Source organism: Nematolebias whitei, chromosome 3, assembly GCF_014905685.2.
Source record: "Nematolebias whitei isolate Nwh7 chromosome 3, NemWhi1, whole genome shotgun sequence".
Taxonomy (NCBI): domain Eukaryota; kingdom Metazoa; phylum Chordata; class Actinopteri; order Cyprinodontiformes; family Rivulidae; genus Nematolebias; species Nematolebias whitei.
This window is the reverse complement of record NC_056500.1, coordinates 9,349,711-9,367,730: the sequence shown is the minus strand read 5'-3', so window position 1 is coordinate 9,367,730 and position 18,020 is coordinate 9,349,711. Positions and strand designations below refer to the sequence as shown.

The 18,020-nt window shown below is 39.5% G+C and overlaps 1 protein-coding gene across 1 annotated transcript in view; it reads left to right on the top strand.

Moving 5' to 3' along the window:
- Nucleotides 1-15,589, top strand: part of LOC119430531 (cAMP-specific 3',5'-cyclic phosphodiesterase 4D) — a 51,137-nt gene extending 35,548 nt beyond the window's left edge. Inside the window, exons 5-16 of the mRNA XM_037697954.1 lie at nucleotides 1,733-1,806; nucleotides 1,891-1,940; nucleotides 2,763-2,875; nucleotides 6,158-6,251; nucleotides 10,006-10,178; nucleotides 10,258-10,356; nucleotides 10,455-10,619; nucleotides 10,753-10,852; nucleotides 12,546-12,700; nucleotides 14,277-14,399; nucleotides 14,480-14,662; nucleotides 14,944-15,589. Coding sequence (XP_037553882.1) covers nucleotides 1,733-1,806; nucleotides 1,891-1,940; nucleotides 2,763-2,875; nucleotides 6,158-6,251; nucleotides 10,006-10,178; nucleotides 10,258-10,356; nucleotides 10,455-10,619; nucleotides 10,753-10,852; nucleotides 12,546-12,700; nucleotides 14,277-14,399; nucleotides 14,480-14,662; nucleotides 14,944-15,498 — 1,884 coding nt within the window. The 3' untranslated portion in view covers nucleotides 15,499-15,589. The remainder of the gene's footprint in view (nucleotides 1-1,732; nucleotides 1,807-1,890; nucleotides 1,941-2,762; nucleotides 2,876-6,157; nucleotides 6,252-10,005; nucleotides 10,179-10,257; nucleotides 10,357-10,454; nucleotides 10,620-10,752; nucleotides 10,853-12,545; nucleotides 12,701-14,276; nucleotides 14,400-14,479; nucleotides 14,663-14,943) is intronic.
- Nucleotides 15,590-18,020: the final 2,431 nt, after the last annotated feature.

Sequence of the window (18,020 nt, the reverse complement as noted above, 5' to 3'; positions counted from 1 at the left end):
TTAGAGTTGAATGAATACACAAATCTCACCACATTTTATTTGTTGTTTGTAAATGTCCTTTTTGGAGATTTGCCAAGCCTTGAAATTGTTTAGTTATAAAAGATTTATTAGTCCAACAGTTGTGTGGCTCATAAAAGCATTATTTGCTGTTCTTATGAGCACAACGGAGCTGAAAGCATAATTTTAACAGAAGGAAAATTTCCCTCAGATTTGCTTCATTTATTTTATTATTATTTATTTATTAAGCTTTGTTTAACCAGGCAAATCCCACTGAGATCACTTTTGCAAGGGGGCCTGGGAAGGCAACCTAACATGCATGTTTTTTTGGGCTGTGGGAGGAAACAGGATAGAAAGACCCCAGGTCCAACCTGGGGATTTAACCCATGACCTTTTTGCTATGCAGCAACAGAGCTAACCACCAATCCACCAAATATGATAATATCCTGGGTTGTAAATCTCAACAGTCCCCCCGTCTCTCTAAGAAAACAGTTGCAGATTTTATTAAAGATATTTGGGACCATTTTACAATAGGTGGCTAATAAATAATTTATATATACGTTATTAATTCCTCTTTAAACGCTTTATAAATCATTAATAACTGCTTATTATTCATTAATTAAGGGTCGCAGACACTTTATCACTGCATTAAAAGTATCTACAACAATAGATACTTATAATGCAGTGATAAAGTACAATATTATATGCTAAATAAATTAGGTTTAGAAATGCTTATTGCGCTTACAAGGTAGAAACTTAGTCTGAAATGTTAAATATAACAACTCTAGATTAAATATACTGTATAGATGAACAGATTTGACTCGTTATTTGGCAACAAGCTGGTCAGTTTTGTCTCTGTCACCCTTAATTAATGCATAATAAGCAGTTATTAATGATTTATAAAGTGTTTATAGAGGAATTAATAATGTATTTATAAACTATTTATCAGCCATCTATAAGGGGAGCCTTATTGTAAAGTAAATAATTTATCAAATTAATGCATAATTCTCATGGCCAAAGTTTAGCAGAGAATCATGTCTTACTTCGGCGTTATTCTCAGTCCTTGCTGCCTTTCAGCAGACAAGCGTTTCTTTACAAACAGATAAGACAAGTTCTCTCCAAAAAACCCATTTGACTTTAGGACGGGCCTTACTCACCAGTCTGAGAAATAAGAGATGGTTCATTTTTCACAGAAAACACCCACACACATTCTCTTTGTACTGCACAGCTTGTTCTGAGTATTCCTCAGTTTGAGTCTGTTTTTTTTCTCATTAACGCACTCTGTAGACATGGGATGTTTTCAAATTAATATCCAGCATTTACTTTAGGTTCAGCTGCAGCTGACGTTAAATGCTTTATCCATATAATTAGTCAACAAAATACGTTAGCATGCTCGTCTGTTCGCCTTAGCCCAAAAAGTTTTAGCAGATACTTTTTGCATGGGGTCTAATTTTTGCACGACTTGTGTTTTATGCATCTTGAGAATTCACATAAGCAGAAGCAGAAAAAAAATCCAACCAAAGTAAAGAACGTGAGGCTTGCAGCTTAAAATATTTGCTGCAGTTTTAATGTTAATATTGAAATGCTAGCGGCTCCCTGCTGACTTAACACTGTAGTTAAAAATATCATCTTCCATCCACAAAGTAAATAACACCCAAAGAAGCTTTATGTTGTGTGCAAACAAATAAAAGTCTTTGTTTAGTTTTTTTATTCCTTCTCTTGTTTTTACCTCTAGGTTCTGGCCAGCCTGCGAACAGTCAGAAGTAACGTTGCTGCTTTGACACATCTTCAGGACCGTGTGGGAAACAAGTAAGAGGAAGAAAACAGACCGGATGACTAACTGCTCGTTCTCTTTGTTGAAATGATAAAACCTCCGTCTGTTTCTTGTTTCAGACGACCGTCAGGCACCAACCAGCCTCCCATGTGCAAGACGTGTCTCTCAGGTACGGTGGGACATGGTGAGGTGTCTCCAGTTTTAATCACATGCACATAAACTTTATTGTTAAAGGAATGGAGCTATGGTTGTTGTTGCAAATGATGCTCCATCTCATGCAATACTGCAAGATCTCGCAAAATGTAAGGATGACTCTCAGCTACTACCACGACAAATTTTAGCTTAATATTTGGAAAACTCACAAAGTTGTAGCTATTTTTGAGCTTCCTGAAGTGAGTTGCACGTGGCAGCCATCTTGAATCAATCTAACTCCACAAGTTGTAAACGTCGACCCAATAACGAGTTCCTGAGAATTTCATTAAAATCCGTTCAGTGTTTCCTGAGATATTTTGCTAACAGACACACAGATGACGTCACTAGTTAATGGCTACATTTAAAAATGGATCGGAGTTTGTGTTGGGAATGAATCTCAGCTACTACCACACCGAACTTTAGCTCAGCGTCTGTAAAACTGGCGGATTTACAGACGTTTTCGTGTTTGATTTTGCCAAGCTGTGGCGGCCATCTTGAATTAGGCTGACTCCAAATGCTAATTATATATAGAGGTACATCAAATTATTGCATTCTGAGAGTTTCATCTAAATTCATTCACCGGTTCATGAGATATTTTGTTAACACTACAAACAAACACTTTGACGTTGACGTTTGGCTGCAGATTTTAAAGCATAAAAATCTGAACTTGGTTCTTAATTGTTCAGTTTCTTCTTTATTAATTCAGTAAATGAGTTTGTTGTTTTTTTGTCAGAAGAATAACGCGTTGCAGGAAGAGGTTGTTTTGAATTCACCCGCGGCGTGTTTGTGTCACCTTCAGAGGAGCCTTATCAGAAGCTGGCGATGGAGACGCTGGAGGAGCTGGACTGGTGTCTGGATCAGCTGGAGACGCTGCAGACGAGGAACTCAGTCAGCGAGATGGCCTCCAATAAGGTGAGAGGACGCACAACTCCGCTCAGAGGGACACTCAACCTCTGTCCAAACATTTTTTTTTTTTTTACATCACAGAGCAACAATTTTCATTTTCCAACTAACAGACAAAAATCTACAGAGAAAAATAAAAACCTATGTACTACTTTCTGTAGTCGTATAAATAGGATCTTTATTTTTTTTACAATACATTACGTTATTTTAGATCAGAAAATGTTCAATATTTAAGAAAAAATAGTCTAAAGTGGAAGGAAGAAGGGTCTGTCAGGGTTCGTGAGTGGCACCTCCCTCCACTGAAAGAGTTAATTAGCATCACTTCTTTCTGCCTCTCCTCCCTGTGTGGGTCCTCCATCCCAGAATCAGCCAATCAGACGTCTCTCATCTGCCCAGCCCCTAAAGTCACACCGACGTGATTGGACGGGAAGAGACGACAGCATGTAGGGCAGGGAGGAGGGAGTTCCTCGCAGCCTCTCCCTCTTTCTCATTGACAGTGTGTAACAGTAGCCGGATCATCTGCAGTCACACACTAGCTCTTATCCAGCCCCCCCGCACCACGTTCCTGTAGCAGCACCCCCCACCACTTCATCTCCAGAAGCACTTGGGACTCTGGGAACTTTCGCTTCCATCCAGATTTCGTCTCTCGTTCAGTCTGCGCTGCAGATCGCTGAGCGGGCACACTGGGATTTTTAGCTGCTTCTAGCTCCAGCATGCGGAGGCTGACATGTTTCTGTTGGCGTACTGGTTTTGTCTGTGCTGGAGACTCAGACAGGTGAGTGATGAGTGGGGATCCATTGATCCCGAGTGCAGGGGTCAGACTGGGTTGACAAACGTGGAAATGTGTGTGTGTGAGACCAGCGAGCGTGCGTGTAAAGTTTTCATTCGTCCGAGCTGTGTTCTGTGTGTCGACTGAGGAAAGTGCTGATAATGAGCAGAGATCCATCTTTGTTGTAACTTCAGGACAATATGTGTCACACAGTCCTCCTGTCTTCAGTCACCATGTGCTCAAGGTGTTACATCATCAACGCTGCACTTAAGTTCATGGAAAAACACTGAACTTTATTGTTACTGTGTTACCAGCATGTTAATAGATCAAACAGCTTTTCTTCTCGTTAGTTAAAAGCAGAACTGTTTGTGAAATATCGTGCGGTGTCTGAGTTTGGTTTGGTGGAGTTTTCATCACTTTTGTGTTCTTGTTTTTTGTTGTTCTGTTTTTTCCGTCTGACTTGGATTGGAGTCTTCGGCTCGATGCTTCGCGGGTCCTCAGTTCAAGTTCTTGCAAAGATCATTTTGGTTCTGCTTTACTTTCACCTTTATCCTCCAATAATGTGTTTTTATTTCTTGATTATTGTGCAGAACCATTTTCTTTGTACCTTGTAGAGTTTTAACTTCCTGGTAGAGTTCAGCTCACACCTGGATACTATCACCAATCGTCACACCTGCCCTCATTAATCTGGTCCTCTGTATATTTAGTACACAAGTTAGTGTCTTGTGGTCTGTCAGAATTGAATTTTTGCCTTTTGGACTCTCAGTGCATGTTGTTTGACTTCATCTCAATAAAACGTCAAATATTCAGTACGGAAGGATTATCTGCAAGATGGACATATCATTTTAAAATTACCACAGTGCAGGTTCATTATCTAGTTTGAGTTTTAAATGTCGTTTTATTCTGGATATTAACAGCTAAACATCTCAGAGCTTCTTCCTCAAACTTTTATTTTCCCAATGATGAACTGAGGATGGACTGCAGGCAGGCTTTAATTTTCAATGCTAACTTTATAGTTTAGTATTAATGCTGCTTTAAAACTTAATTGTTTTTTACCAGAACTTTTGGAAAAAAATCAAACATTAAACAAAACTAGAATTCTCTAGTTTCTCTTTTTATTTATATTATATCAATTAAAGCTGACAAATAACATATATGTGTTTGTTTACACAAACATGCTCCACACAGAAACACCAACAGCCAGGAGTCAAACCTGCAACCTTCATGCTGCAAGGCAGTAAGAGCAAACATTTTTAAAGTTGGGCCAGAACTAGATGAAAGGTTTCGCGGGCCAGAAAAATCAAAATTTAAGAAGAAGAAAAAATTTAAGCACAATTTTTTTTCTCCTCATTTTTAACAACTTGAATAATTTGGAGAAAAGTTAAAAGTTTAGTTTAAATTCTCATATCCAGAACATTAGGAGTCTCATAAACATTAACTTTTTTTTTTTTTTAGAATTGAATTTATTAGATTTTTGGGTCTAATATTTGTTTTCTTGTGTTCATTTTCGTTAATTTTCAGAGATAAAATTCTAAAACAAGTTCTTTAAAAAAAGGGGGTTGGAACATCAATCCCCTCTTTGGACCACGGACGGCTCAAATGGGTCATCGAAGTTCTGATAAACAGCTGGCAGTCGCTAAAACAAATTCGTAGAAGGTTTGAAGGAACACCGATAAAGTCGATCAACTTGTATGTCGATGATACTTTAAATTATTTTTAAAATGTCCAATTTCTCCCCATCGATTATTAAATCAACTGATATCATTTTCTTTGAAAACACTTCTTATATTTTGCCAAGTTTTATGAATTATTATCCAAATTTCTACTTTTTGGTAGGTTTGTTGTAGGATAAAGAGATGAATTATAGCTAAATGTTTGTTTTTTACTTAATGTCGCTCATTTTGAAAAGATTATTTTCATCTGTTTTGTTGTTAAACCTAAAAATTATATTTAAAAAGTATCACCATTAAATCTAAAGAAGGTCTACATCTGCAAAAACCTCTTAAGCCTGTGGGTCAAAATTATACCATTCTTTAATTGCAGTCGTGGGCCGCACAAAATCACTCCAAGGGCCGCAAATGGCCCTCAGGCCACACTTTGGACGCCCCTGCAGTCGAGCCTCCACCCTTCAGTCACAACAGAACCCTGAAGTTATTCAAGCTGAAATAATTTACATTTATTAACCAGCATGCAAACAGAAATGGAAGTCTTTTTTAATGTGAAACCTGATTGTTGTTTGTTTGTTTACTAAATTTTACATTTCTACTTGCATCACTTCTACTGTAAGTTTAAGCTTGTTTACATCTGCCTGATATTTAAATACATTTGTTTTAATTTGTGTGTATGATTTTATTGTAACTTCTGAAGTGAATGCTATAAAATAATTTAGTATTTTTCTTCTCACTGTACTCGAAGGCATGACCCACTGGGTTGTTATAAACACTTTATTCACGTGCACAAGTGCAGTCCGCTCAGACGAGGACCAGAGTTCATGTTTTTTGTTGCTTCTTGTGTCAACGCAGTTTAAGAGGATGCTGAACCGCGAGCTGACGCAGCTGTCGGAGACGAGCCGCTCAGGGAACCAGGTGTCGGAGTTCATCGCCAACACCTTCCTTGGTGAGTTCAACACCTACTGAAAAGAGACGAGCTAAAATATGATGAAAACCTTAAACAAGTGTCTTAAAAGATATGTAGTCAAAAACCTTAATGTCTGGGGTTTTTAGGTTGAATTGACCAGTTAGTCAAGTATTTATGCACGCGCTGTCAAAGGCAAAATAAAACCATGTTTTTGGGTTGTGTTAGCAAAAAATCTCGTGAACAAATAGATGGATTTTAATTAAACGCGAGGTTTACAACTGATTTACTTTTAGAGTTAACCCCAACACAAACTCCGAGCTCGAACACGTCTCACAGAGAATGAGTTTGTACGAGCGTAACTCCGGTCCTTCTCGTTAAAGGTGACGATAGATTAAAACTCAGGGTCATGTGACAACAAAGTCCATGCTCAATAATCCAGGTATAAAATCCAACATTTTTCAGTCAGGTCATCTGGACGGTTTCTTTTTTTTTTTGTGCTGAAACTTTTCGCCTTCGATCCGGAAGGCTTCATCAGTCAAGGAAACACACAACAAAACTAATTCTTCCTCTAACAACTTACTCCAAAGTGGAACAAACCAGTTCTGCTTGTGATAAGATGGTCTCTCTGGTACGCCCCTCCTCCATTGCCGGCCCTCTTCCTTGTTGACAGTCTTGTCAAACTGGTTGAAAACAACCAGGGTCATGTGCTTTGATTTAAGGGACGCTACACATTTATTTAAGGTTGCATTGAGCTCCTTATCAAATATATTTATAACCTGCAGTTGTGCTGAAAGAAAAGACGTGCTTTGAATACAAAACGTTGCCTCGGTTTTAAAATTCTTGCAAAAACAAATGAATCTGAAGACATTCCAGTTTGTAGCACATCAGTGATGCAGCTCGTCTCTACAACGGGCTGATTAGCATAACTGCATTACCTGCTTTCTGTTCACATTGATTGATCAGCGCCGACTGCCTCTCAACGTACAGCTCAAAACTCCACCATATACGACCGGGGTGGAATAGGAAGATTTGACAAATTTTTAAAAGTATAATTGATAATCAAAGAAAAGGGGAGGGGGGAAAAAAGCATGGCTGCTAAGGATAAAAACATTATTATTGAAAAAAAGAGGAAAATAAAAATGGCATGATTCTGAGGTAGAGGAAATATATCACAGATGAAGAAGGTGAGGATTTCTCCTGCTCTGAACTAGAAGGGGGAGCGGCAACAGACAGCATTCCCGGACACATTGTGTGGCGTTGTCGTGGCAACAGGGTTCAATATTATTTGACGGCGTGCTGCATCAATAGGAGGCTCAGTCTTCAGCAGCCCCTCTGGCAGGATGGTCCAGCTGAGCGAGGATGGAGCCGCCAGCGAGCTGTCGTTCTGAGATGAGCGCCTCCAGCCCGGCAGCATTTGGAAATGAGCTCCATGGCTCTGGGTGTGAGGAAGAGGAGGCACTGTGAGCGAGGTGAGCGGAGCCAGACGCTGCCTCCTGCGAAGCTGCCGCTCAGGCCGTCGTGCGTCTTTACGGCGGCGTGTGCTTGTGTCGCGGCGCAGGTCTGGATGTTGATCAGGCATAGCTGCTGCCTGACTAATAAAAAAAAAAAGGCTAATCTGGGCTGGAAGATGCAAAGGATGATGTGTGGACATGAGGGAAAACTGCCTCTTTGATGAAGTAGGATTATTATTTCTCTGCTTTTTACAAGATAAAAATGGATGAGTCATTTAAATACAACCGTGTCTGCCGGGACAGCACCTTCGTGTCACCAGATCGTACAGAAATCACGTTTGTTTTATGATGGAAACCCTGCATTGATGTTATTTTTAGTTTTTCAGTAGCATTTGTTAATTGAATGATTTCTTGATCATTTTCAGGGAGGAATGAATTCCAGCCATCGGTTTAAAAATAAAATAACTAACCTGTTTGCATTTTGAACAATGTTAGAAGTGTTTCTGCTGCTGGTATTCTGCGCCTGCTGCCGTAAAAATATGTTCAAGCGTAAAAATAATACTTCCTAAATTTGAATTCCTTCACATGACTAGCTTTGTGTACATGATGCACATTTACCTTTTATGATTAGTCTTTTTAATTGTTCACAAGGTCATTTATCTTAACCTTAAAACGGACGTCCCACCTTGATTAGAAACTTGCGAAAAAAAATGCAAATCTGTATGTGAGGCGTTCATTTCCTTGGTCATATAAAAGTACGGTGTTGTTTGTTCACCTGTCAACATCCAGATGAAGGGAAGAGTTTTAGCCATTTTGGTCAAACCTTATAATTGATCTTAGCTCAAGATATGCACTCAGAAGATGCGTTGAGGATGACTCTCTGCTGCTGCCACAACAAATGACTGTATACCCAAATATCTGTAAAAGTAGCTGAGTTAGAGACATTTATAGGTTTTCTCAGGTGAGTTGGCTGTGATGGATTTTATATAAAAGTACACTGCTTGGTCAAAAAAAAAAAAGTTGCCACCAAAAAAAAAAAGGTCACTAATATTTCGTTGGACCGCCTTTAGCTTTAATTACAGCATGCATTCGCTGTGGTATTGTCTCGATAAGCTTCTGCAATGTCACAAAATCTATTTCCATCCAGTGTTGCATTAATTTTTCACCAATATCTTGCATTGATGACTCGGCACTAGGCATGATGGGTGCATCACTTCACCTGCCTCTCTTCTTACCCTGATGCGCCCATCACTCTGGAAAGGGGTCAATCTGGACTCAGACCACATGACCTTCTTCCATTGCTCCAGAGTCCAATCTTTATGCTCCCTAGCAAATTAAAACCATTGTTACAGTTAACCTCACTGATTATTAGTGGTTTTCTTAAGGCTACACAGCTGTTCAGTCCTAGTTCCTTGAGTTCCCTTCATATTGTGTGTGTGGAAATGTTCTTACTTTCACTATTAAACACAGCCCTGAGTGCTACAGTTGTTTTTCTTCTATTTGATTTCACCAAACGTTTAAGTGATCACCGATCACGATCATTCAGGATTTTTTTCCGGACGCATTTCTTCCTGGAAGACAACGGGTCCCCACTATCCTTCCAGTTTTTATTAATGCGTTGGACAGTTCTTAACTGCAATCTCCTTAGATGTTTTCTCTGCTTGATGCCAATGATTTGATGCTTCTTCTCAAACAGACTGACATCTTGTCCACGACCACGCCATGTCTCTTTCAACATGGTTGTTTAAGAAATGAGAAGCAACTCATTGCACCAGTTGGGTTAAATAACTTGTTGTCAGCTGAACGATAATCCCCATGCAGTAATTAGCCAATAGGAGGCTCGTACCCATTTGTTTAGTTAAATCCAGGTGGCAACCTTTTTTTGGCCAGTCAGTGTATTTCTTTCTGCACAATAGTTTTCCAAGTTTAATTGCAATTCATCCAATGGTACATGAGGTTTTTTGATAACACACACACGATTAAAAAAAAAACACATTAATGATCTAAAACATTTATGATTTTCTTTTTGTAATCCAGAGTGTTTTCATTTATCTCATTTTTGTATTTTTCAGATTTTAAGGTGCACTTAAAATCCTTAATTTTTTTTCTCAAAAAAATCAACAGTGAGTCTTATAATCTGCTGCTCCTTATGTATTTATTCTGGTTGTGCTTACTGACATCAAACCAATTTTATGTGATACACCGCGCTCAAAATCTGTCATAATGTTTTAGTTCCGCTTAATGCGCCTTATAATCCCAAAAATACGGTAATTTGGTAAAACAGCAGCAGTGACGAGGAGCAGTCCAGTTTTCATGGCTCATTCGTCGTGTTTGTGTTTCAGAGAAGCAACATGATGTGGAGATCCTGTCTCCGCCTTCTAAGGAGAAGGAGAAGAAGAAGCGGCCGATGTCACAGATCAGCGGTGTGAAAAAGGCCACGCAAAGTCCGAGCTTAGCGCCCACCTGCATCCCTCGCTTTGGAGTTAACACGCCTCACGAGAGCCTGCTGGCAAAGGTGGGATCGCCGACGTGCCAACGAAAAGACGAATGAAGTCTACAGTCTCTTACATGTCCAGGTTTGTCTTATCTCACAGGAAATTGAGGACATCAATCGTTGGGGTATGGACATTTTCAAGTTAGCAGAATATTCAGGAAACCGCCCTCTGACGGTGATCATGTACTCCATCTTCCAGGTAAAGAATCTATCATTCCAAAGTAGCCATGCTTTTGTAGTCCAGCGTTATTCTGTCATTGTTTTAGTTTTGTTTATTTATTTTCCTCCTCTTATCAGGAGCGAGATCTTCTGAAAACATTCAAGGTGCCAATCAACACCTTCATTACCTTCATGATGACATTAGAGGACCACTACCATGCAGATGTAGCCTACCACAACAACATCCATGCAGCTGACGTGGTGCAGTCCACCCATGTCCTCCTGTCCACGCCTGCGTTAGAAGTGAGCTCAGCAGTTACTTTGCAAATCCCATTTAACAATAATCCCGCTCTTAATTTTACTCCCAGCTGTTTCCAGTTAAACTCCAGGTTCCAGGTATTTATCTTAAACAACTTATTGTCTTTGTTCATCCAAGGCGGTGTTCACAGACCTGGAGATCATGGCTGCTCTGTTCGCCAGCGCCATTCACGACGTCGACCACCCAGGAGTCACTAACCAGTTCCTCATCAACACCAGTAGGTTCCTCTTTGATGCTGCGCTCAGATGCCACAACAAAACCAGTACGAACAAGAGTTTCAGATTAGAAATCAAGAGTTCTGCAGATTATTTAGAAATCTTTGTTGAGTGTAAATTACGTGTCTAAAACCATTAATAGTGTAAATGCTTCTGCAGCATTCACACTATTGTGATCCATTTTTCTTTTGTACGTTTTTCAGCATCTTTCTTGTTCCACAACTTTTGTGCTATTTCAACGAATCATAAATCAAAACATTCAGCTCGTTTAGGAAAAGGGTGCTATGACATTTGGTGCAACTTCAGCCTTTTGAAATATTTAGCCTTTTCTGCCATTTTTTTTTTCTCATAGAAAATTGATTGAGTTCATTTTACGTCCTTCATATATTTAGATCTGTTTACAACCTTATACTGCTCCTTTCACATTTTGTTCTGGTTTGGCTTCTTTTATCTTCCTTGTGCAAATTTGTACATTTTTTCAGCTACTTTCAGTTGTTTCTTCAGCTGTTTGGTGCTCCTTTCAGATTCTTTCTGCTAACTACAACATGTTTGTGCTTCTTCAAACTCTTCTCTTCTAATTTCAGCTTGTTATGCTCCTTTCAGCTTATTTTTGCAAGTTTCAGCTTTTTATGATACTATTTAGCTGTTTTGATGCTTTAGCTTTTACAGCTAATTCCATATTTTATGCAATAATTTCAACTTTTTTTCAGTCTAATTCAGCAAAAATGTGCTCTCCATTTCCTTCTGGTAATTTAAACTTATTTCAGAACATTTTAGCTACTTTTCAGCTGATTTTTGCTAATTTCAGCTTTTTTCAGTTAGTATCCACTTTTTAGTGCTCATTTTGGCTTCTGTCTGTCCGTTTGACTAAACGTGTTCTTTCGACTTTCTTCTGCTAATTTAAGCCTGTTCTACCTTTTCAGCTTCTTTTTTTTTTTAAAGCATTTTTCATCTAATTTCTGTTGTTTTCAGATAAATTCAAGTTATTTTTTGGTAATTTCTGCTACTTTCAGCCTAATTAACTTCTTTCTGATACTTTCATCTCCTTTCAGCTTTTTCTGCTATTTCAGCTACTTTTTTGCTGTTTTGTTTTGTGCTAAATTTAGCTTTTTCAGCTAATTCCACATTTTTTAGCTAATTTCAGCTCCTTCCACTTTCTCTTGGTAATTTAAGCTTCTTTCTGCCTTTTCTTTTGCTAACTTAGGGTTGTTCTTCAATTTCAGCTACATTTCAGAATGTTTTTAACTAATTTCAGTTGTTTTTCAGCAAGTTCTTCAGTAATATGCATTCACACTGCATTTTCGCTGGAAATGCAATTTCTCTACTTACCATTTACAATCTATACAGTCCAAAGACTTTTACTTTTTCGAAAGCGTAATTCAGTCAAGAAATTAGTAAAAAATATATAAAATGACTTTTTCACTCCGTTTTTCACCCTGAAACTGTTCTGTTCTTGTTAAAGCTAATTTATTCTAGTTGATTCCTTTTTTAAATTGTGTTGGTTGAACTATTCAGATCCTTTAATATATAGCGTAACATTATTGATGTGACACTGACTTAGTGTCTGACTCTTCCTCTTGTTGTTTTGGATTAATTCAAAAGTGAGTTACTGTGATTATTGTTTTTAATCCCTGATCTATATGGAAATCTGTGTCCTGCTTCTCGCTTTGATCATCCGGACTTCTCCTCTTGCAGGTTCTGAGTTGGCACTAATGTACAACGATTCCTCAGTTCTGGAGAACCATCACCTCGCTGTGGGCTTCAAACTACTGCAGGAGGAAAACTGTGACATCTTCCAAAACCTCAGCAAGAAGCAGAAAGACTCCCTCCGCAAGATGGTGATTGACATGGTCAGTGCCGGACGGATTTTTTTAAGAACTGATGTGATGTGGACACCCAGATAATAAACCATTGCAATAGTGTAGTCTAGATGTAACAAATGCATGAACCAGTTTTTCTGCTTCATTTTTAGATGAGATGTTTCTAATTTTAGCAATATTACGCAGGTGGAAGAAGGCGGTCCTAGTAACGTTTTTAATTTGGGGCATAAAAAGACATGTCCTGATCAAAAATAACACAAAGTTTTTTTAACATTAGCGCTGGAGGCCAGATTAATGCCATCTAAGGAGGGTGAAAGACTGAAAAATGTATTCCTAAAATGCTCAGGTCCAAACACTAAAACCTCTGTCTGTGTTCAAAAGCAAAAAAATTAGGGTCATCCAGTTTTTATGTCTTTAAGACATGCTTGCAGTCTGAGTAGCTGATTGGATTCATTGGGTTTCATGGACAAATATAACTGTGTGTCATCAGCATAACAATGAAAATGTATCCCATGCTGTTTAATAACTTTACCTAATGGAAGCATATATAAGGTAAAGAGTATTTGTCCAAGCACTGAGCCCTGAGGAACTCCATGACTAACTTTGGTGTATGAGGAAGATTTATTATTTATATTTACAAACTGGAATCTATCAGATAGATATGATTTAAACCAGTTTAGAGCTCCTGTAATCCCAATGTCATATTCAAGCCTCTGTAGTAGAATATTATGATAATCTGTATCAAATGCAGCACTGAGGTCTAACGGGACCAGTGTAGACACAAGTCCATTGTCTGAGGCCATGAAAATATCATTACACAATATATAATCCAAATACAATATAATTCCTTGCACGCAGGTTCTTTAAATCAGTCACTTTATGAGGTCAAATTTAAAAAAGGCTTTTTATTTCCCAGAAATCATTGTGGCCTATACCAAAAGATCATTATTGTCTCTAGAAAGATATTCCACATTAAAAAACAAACACGTTTCAGTTTAAAGTGCGTCTCCCATCCTGGCATCCCTTCATTGGCTCCCTGTGCACTACAGAATTAATTTTAAGCTTTTGCTGTTTGTTTTTAAATGTCTGAACAACCTTGCCCCACCATATCTGTCTGAGCTGCTTCAGCCTTACTGTCCACCCCGATCCCTACGATCAGCTGATCAGCTGCTGCTGACAGTCCCTAAAACTAGGCTGAAGCTCATAGGTGACAGAGCGTTTGCTGTTGTTGCTCCCAGGTTGTGGAACGCTTTACCCTTGAGTGTCAGACAGGCCTCCTCTCTTCCTGTTTTTAAATCTCTTTTAAAGACACACTTTTATTCTTTGGCTTTTAACACGTGATCTTATCTTTTATGGCTTTTTAATACACCTGCTGTGAAACTGGTATGTGAATGGTTTTTATGTTTCTTTGTGTGTGCTTTGTATGTTTTTATTGTTTTGTTTGTTTTTTATTGTTTTATTGTGCAGCACTTTGGCTACCCTTGTGGTTTTTAAAATGTGCTATATAAATAAAGTTGATTGATTGATTGATTGATTGATTGATTGATTGATTGATTGATTGATTGATTGATTGAAGGTGACATGTTGTTGCTGTAATCCTCTGCAGGTGCTGGCCACAGATATGTCCAAACACATGAACTTCTTGGCAGACATGAAGACGATGGTGGAGACCAAGAAAGTGACGAGTTTAGGGGTTCTGCTGCTCGACAATTACTCTGACCGCATCCAGGTTAGAGACGCCCCAAACACTTTGACCCTAAAAATAAAAATACACAGAGAGTGAAGGGGGTTATCTCATCTTTCTTTCAGGTTCTACAGAACATGGTCCACTGTGCTGACTTAAGTAACCCGACGAAACCGCTGGAGCTTTACCGAAAATGGACGGACCGCATCATGGTGGAGTTCTTCACGCAGGGAGACCGAGAGCGGGACAAAGGCATGGAGATCAGTCCGATGTGCGACAAACACAACGCCTCCATAGAGAAGACCCAGGTAACGTACACCTTTACAGCTTTACTAAACAGATTGTCCAAAGTTACTTTCCTTAACAGTAAAACTGAATAAACCCAAGTTTTGTTGTTTGTTTGTTTGTTTTGTAAAATTGTTGGTTACCTCTTAAAACAAAGCGTACAAAACAAATGTAGGAAATATTTTCCACCTTCATCTTTTAAGAACTGAGCGATAAATACAGCACAAATATAAAAACTGTATTTCTTCAATCGACAGCCTGTTTTTAAATTTAACATTTCAATATTTTCTTTCTCCATGACTAGGTGGGGTTCATTGACTACATAGTGCACCCTCTGTGGGAGACCTGGGCCGACCTCGTGCACCCTGATGCGCAGGACATCCTGGACACGCTGGAGGACAACAGGGAGTGGTACCAGAGCATGATCCCCCGCAGCCCCTCGCCCACGAGCCCGGATGAGCACCACGCTGAGGTGGAGCCTACGGATGGAGCTGTGGGATCAGGGGGTGGAGGAGACAAGTTCCAGTTTGAACTCACCCTGGAAGAGGAGGAGGAGGACGATGAGGAGGTGGAGTCTGACCTGGAGAGCCCCTTAGAAGAGGAGTCCCAGGCAGGCGGAGACAGGCATCAGGACTCCTCCTCCCCCTCTCTGTCTCCTGACCCTCACTTGAACATCAACAGCAGCAGGTACCGCCCTCCTTCGCCTCACCCGTCTCGGTCGCTAAGTTTGGCGTCCATGTCGGTGCGGAGCCCCCACCCCCACAGGACGCTGGGCTCAGGGGGGCAGGAGGGCGTGGACAGAGACCGAGAGCTGAGCCAGGACGGCGACGGCGTGGCCTGCCTGAGGATGGGCACGTAGTAACCGGCAGGAAGTGTCCTGTCTGAGAGACGAGCGCCCGGTGGAGGGCGGCGTAGGCAGGGCGAGCCTTGTCCAATAATGTCTGTAAAATCACCACAGTCCCTTTACACTGGAGACACCCACTCTGGAGAACAGAGGAACGACTCTCCTCTGTCTTCGTCTTTTTTCAACGACACAGTTTCAGCCTCTGTTTGAGTGCCTGGCGGGCCTTTCTGGTCGGTCCTGGTTGGTTGTAGCTTCAGTGCCGAGTTTTCCAGACAAAGAAAAAACCAAACTGCTGCTGCATTCGACCTGGAATAAAGCGTGGAGTCGAGGCCTGCGCTCAAACTAAAGGTAACAAAACTAAAGGAAACGTCTTCCTCCAAACTAACTGTGACATCTGAGCGTGAGCAGCGAATGAGGATCGCAGTGGTGCGACAGGGTCTTGGGAATTATTTTTGCACCGTAGTTTTATTTTGGGATGTGAGATAGCTGAGTTGGGAAAAACGTGAGTATGATTTCCTTAAGAATGATGTGTGAAGTGAATCATTTAACCAAATACAGAATGTAGACGAGCAGCGATTTAAAAAAAATAAAAAAATAAAAAAAAAAATCTGATGGACCTAAACCTCAGGGTATGAAGAGAAGCATAAACCTAATGTAGCACAGACTTACTGAAAAACCCCGAAACGGTCTTTCCTGTTCGACTACAGACCACAAACTCTTTGTTGAACACGTGCGTTTATTTAAATCCCTTTAACAGAGAATTTGGCTGCAGAGGCAATCAAAGGAACCAGCTTGTAGCAGCACAAGAGCTGAACACTTTAGACTGAACCCCAGTCTCACCTGTTAAACCCAAACGGACACCGCCTGTATGACTAGTTTTATTTCATCTTCTATTTAAAATGTTTTTATTCCCATACTGTTCATTGTATGTTTGCTGGTTACGTGTAACAAAAATAAGTAAACCTGTTTATTTTTTTGTTTGTTTTAAATCAGGGTGCCTCCGGTCCGCAGTAGCACTTTACCGTCTTTACCGTTCAGCTCTTCTATTCAATCACATAAAGGGCTTCGCACACCGTAGGCCTACTGATCGCAAAAACTGTACAGGACGTTGGACTACAGGTGACCAGAAGGCAGGGCGGGACGTAGCCACCATCTGAGGTGGACCAGCATAGTTTAACCCTCTGAGAGATGGGTTATAAGTTTCTGTTGATGCATAAAGGCCATATTCAGGCTGATGATCCTGTCGTTAACGAAATAAAGCCGCCTAAATCTAGCAGCTTAAATTTAAAAGAATCTTGAATGTGTCCCTTGAGTTAATAACTAGAAGTAATAATTGCTTTGGAAATCTTTGGTTCGTAAACATATTTCATTAGATGTAAAAAAAAAAAAGCTTCTGTTTATTTGTATTTACTAAATGAAAATATGGGTTTGTTTCAAGTAGAAGAATTTCTCAAGGAAGTTTAAATTTTTACTTAAATGGTCTTACAGTAAGTATTTCAGCTGGTTAAACTAAGATTTAATTCCTAATTACTTTTTTTTTTTATAACTCTAATTATAGTGATTTTTTTTTTTTAAGTTAAAGATGGAAAATTTACTTTCTAAAATCATTTTCGATTTGACGGCGTTTACAAAAAAAAGTAGGAGTATTCGTAAAACGAAAACGGTTTAAAAAATATTTTTGATTTCTGCGTTTAATCTCATTTTACTTTATTTATTCTAGATCGGGGGTCTGCAACCTGCGGCTCTGGGGCCACATGTGGCTCTTTAGTCCCTCATCGGCGGCTCTTTGACCAAAACTTTATGAAATTAATTGTATTGATTTTTATACCCACAACAGAAAAGACTAGTTTTGGCAATTTTATTGTCAAATTTTTCTAAAATACCCAATAACTACTAGTAAGATAAGAACTTTACTGATCCCGCAGGAAATTGTTGAAGTACGTAGTAAGTTTCTTTCGGCTGCTCCCTTCTTCAGGAGTCACCACTTGCAAGAATGATTTGGCAATTTATTTTATGTCAGATGCCCTTGCTGACGCAAACTGGGCTCGCACCCGCAACCTTTGGATTACATGCCTTCAGCCCCACCCAATACTTATTATTCCGCAGAGTTCAGCGTTTAAATTTTTATCAGAATCGGTATAAACTAATTATTTTCCTTCTTTACATGATATGGTCTTTTTTGTCTTAAGATGTAAAAAATATCAATCAATGTTAAAATTCATGATGTAATTTTAGTTTTATAATGTCACCCCCACTGGCCAGAAAAGCCGCCCTCCAACAAACTCAGTGGCCCATGGGCCATCAGTTGATAATCACAGTTGTAGCAGGTTTTGCGGCTCCAGACGTTTTATTTAGTGACCGAAGGGAAAGAAATAACTCTTTTGATCAAAAAGGTTGCAGACTTCTGTTCTAGATGATGCAAGTTAGTGCTTTACCCAAGATTTCATTTGAAAAAGTGAAAGCAACTTTTCCGCTCACATTTTGTCCTAATTAATGCGCATGAATCCCGGTTTGTTTCAATAACACTGGTCAAGAGT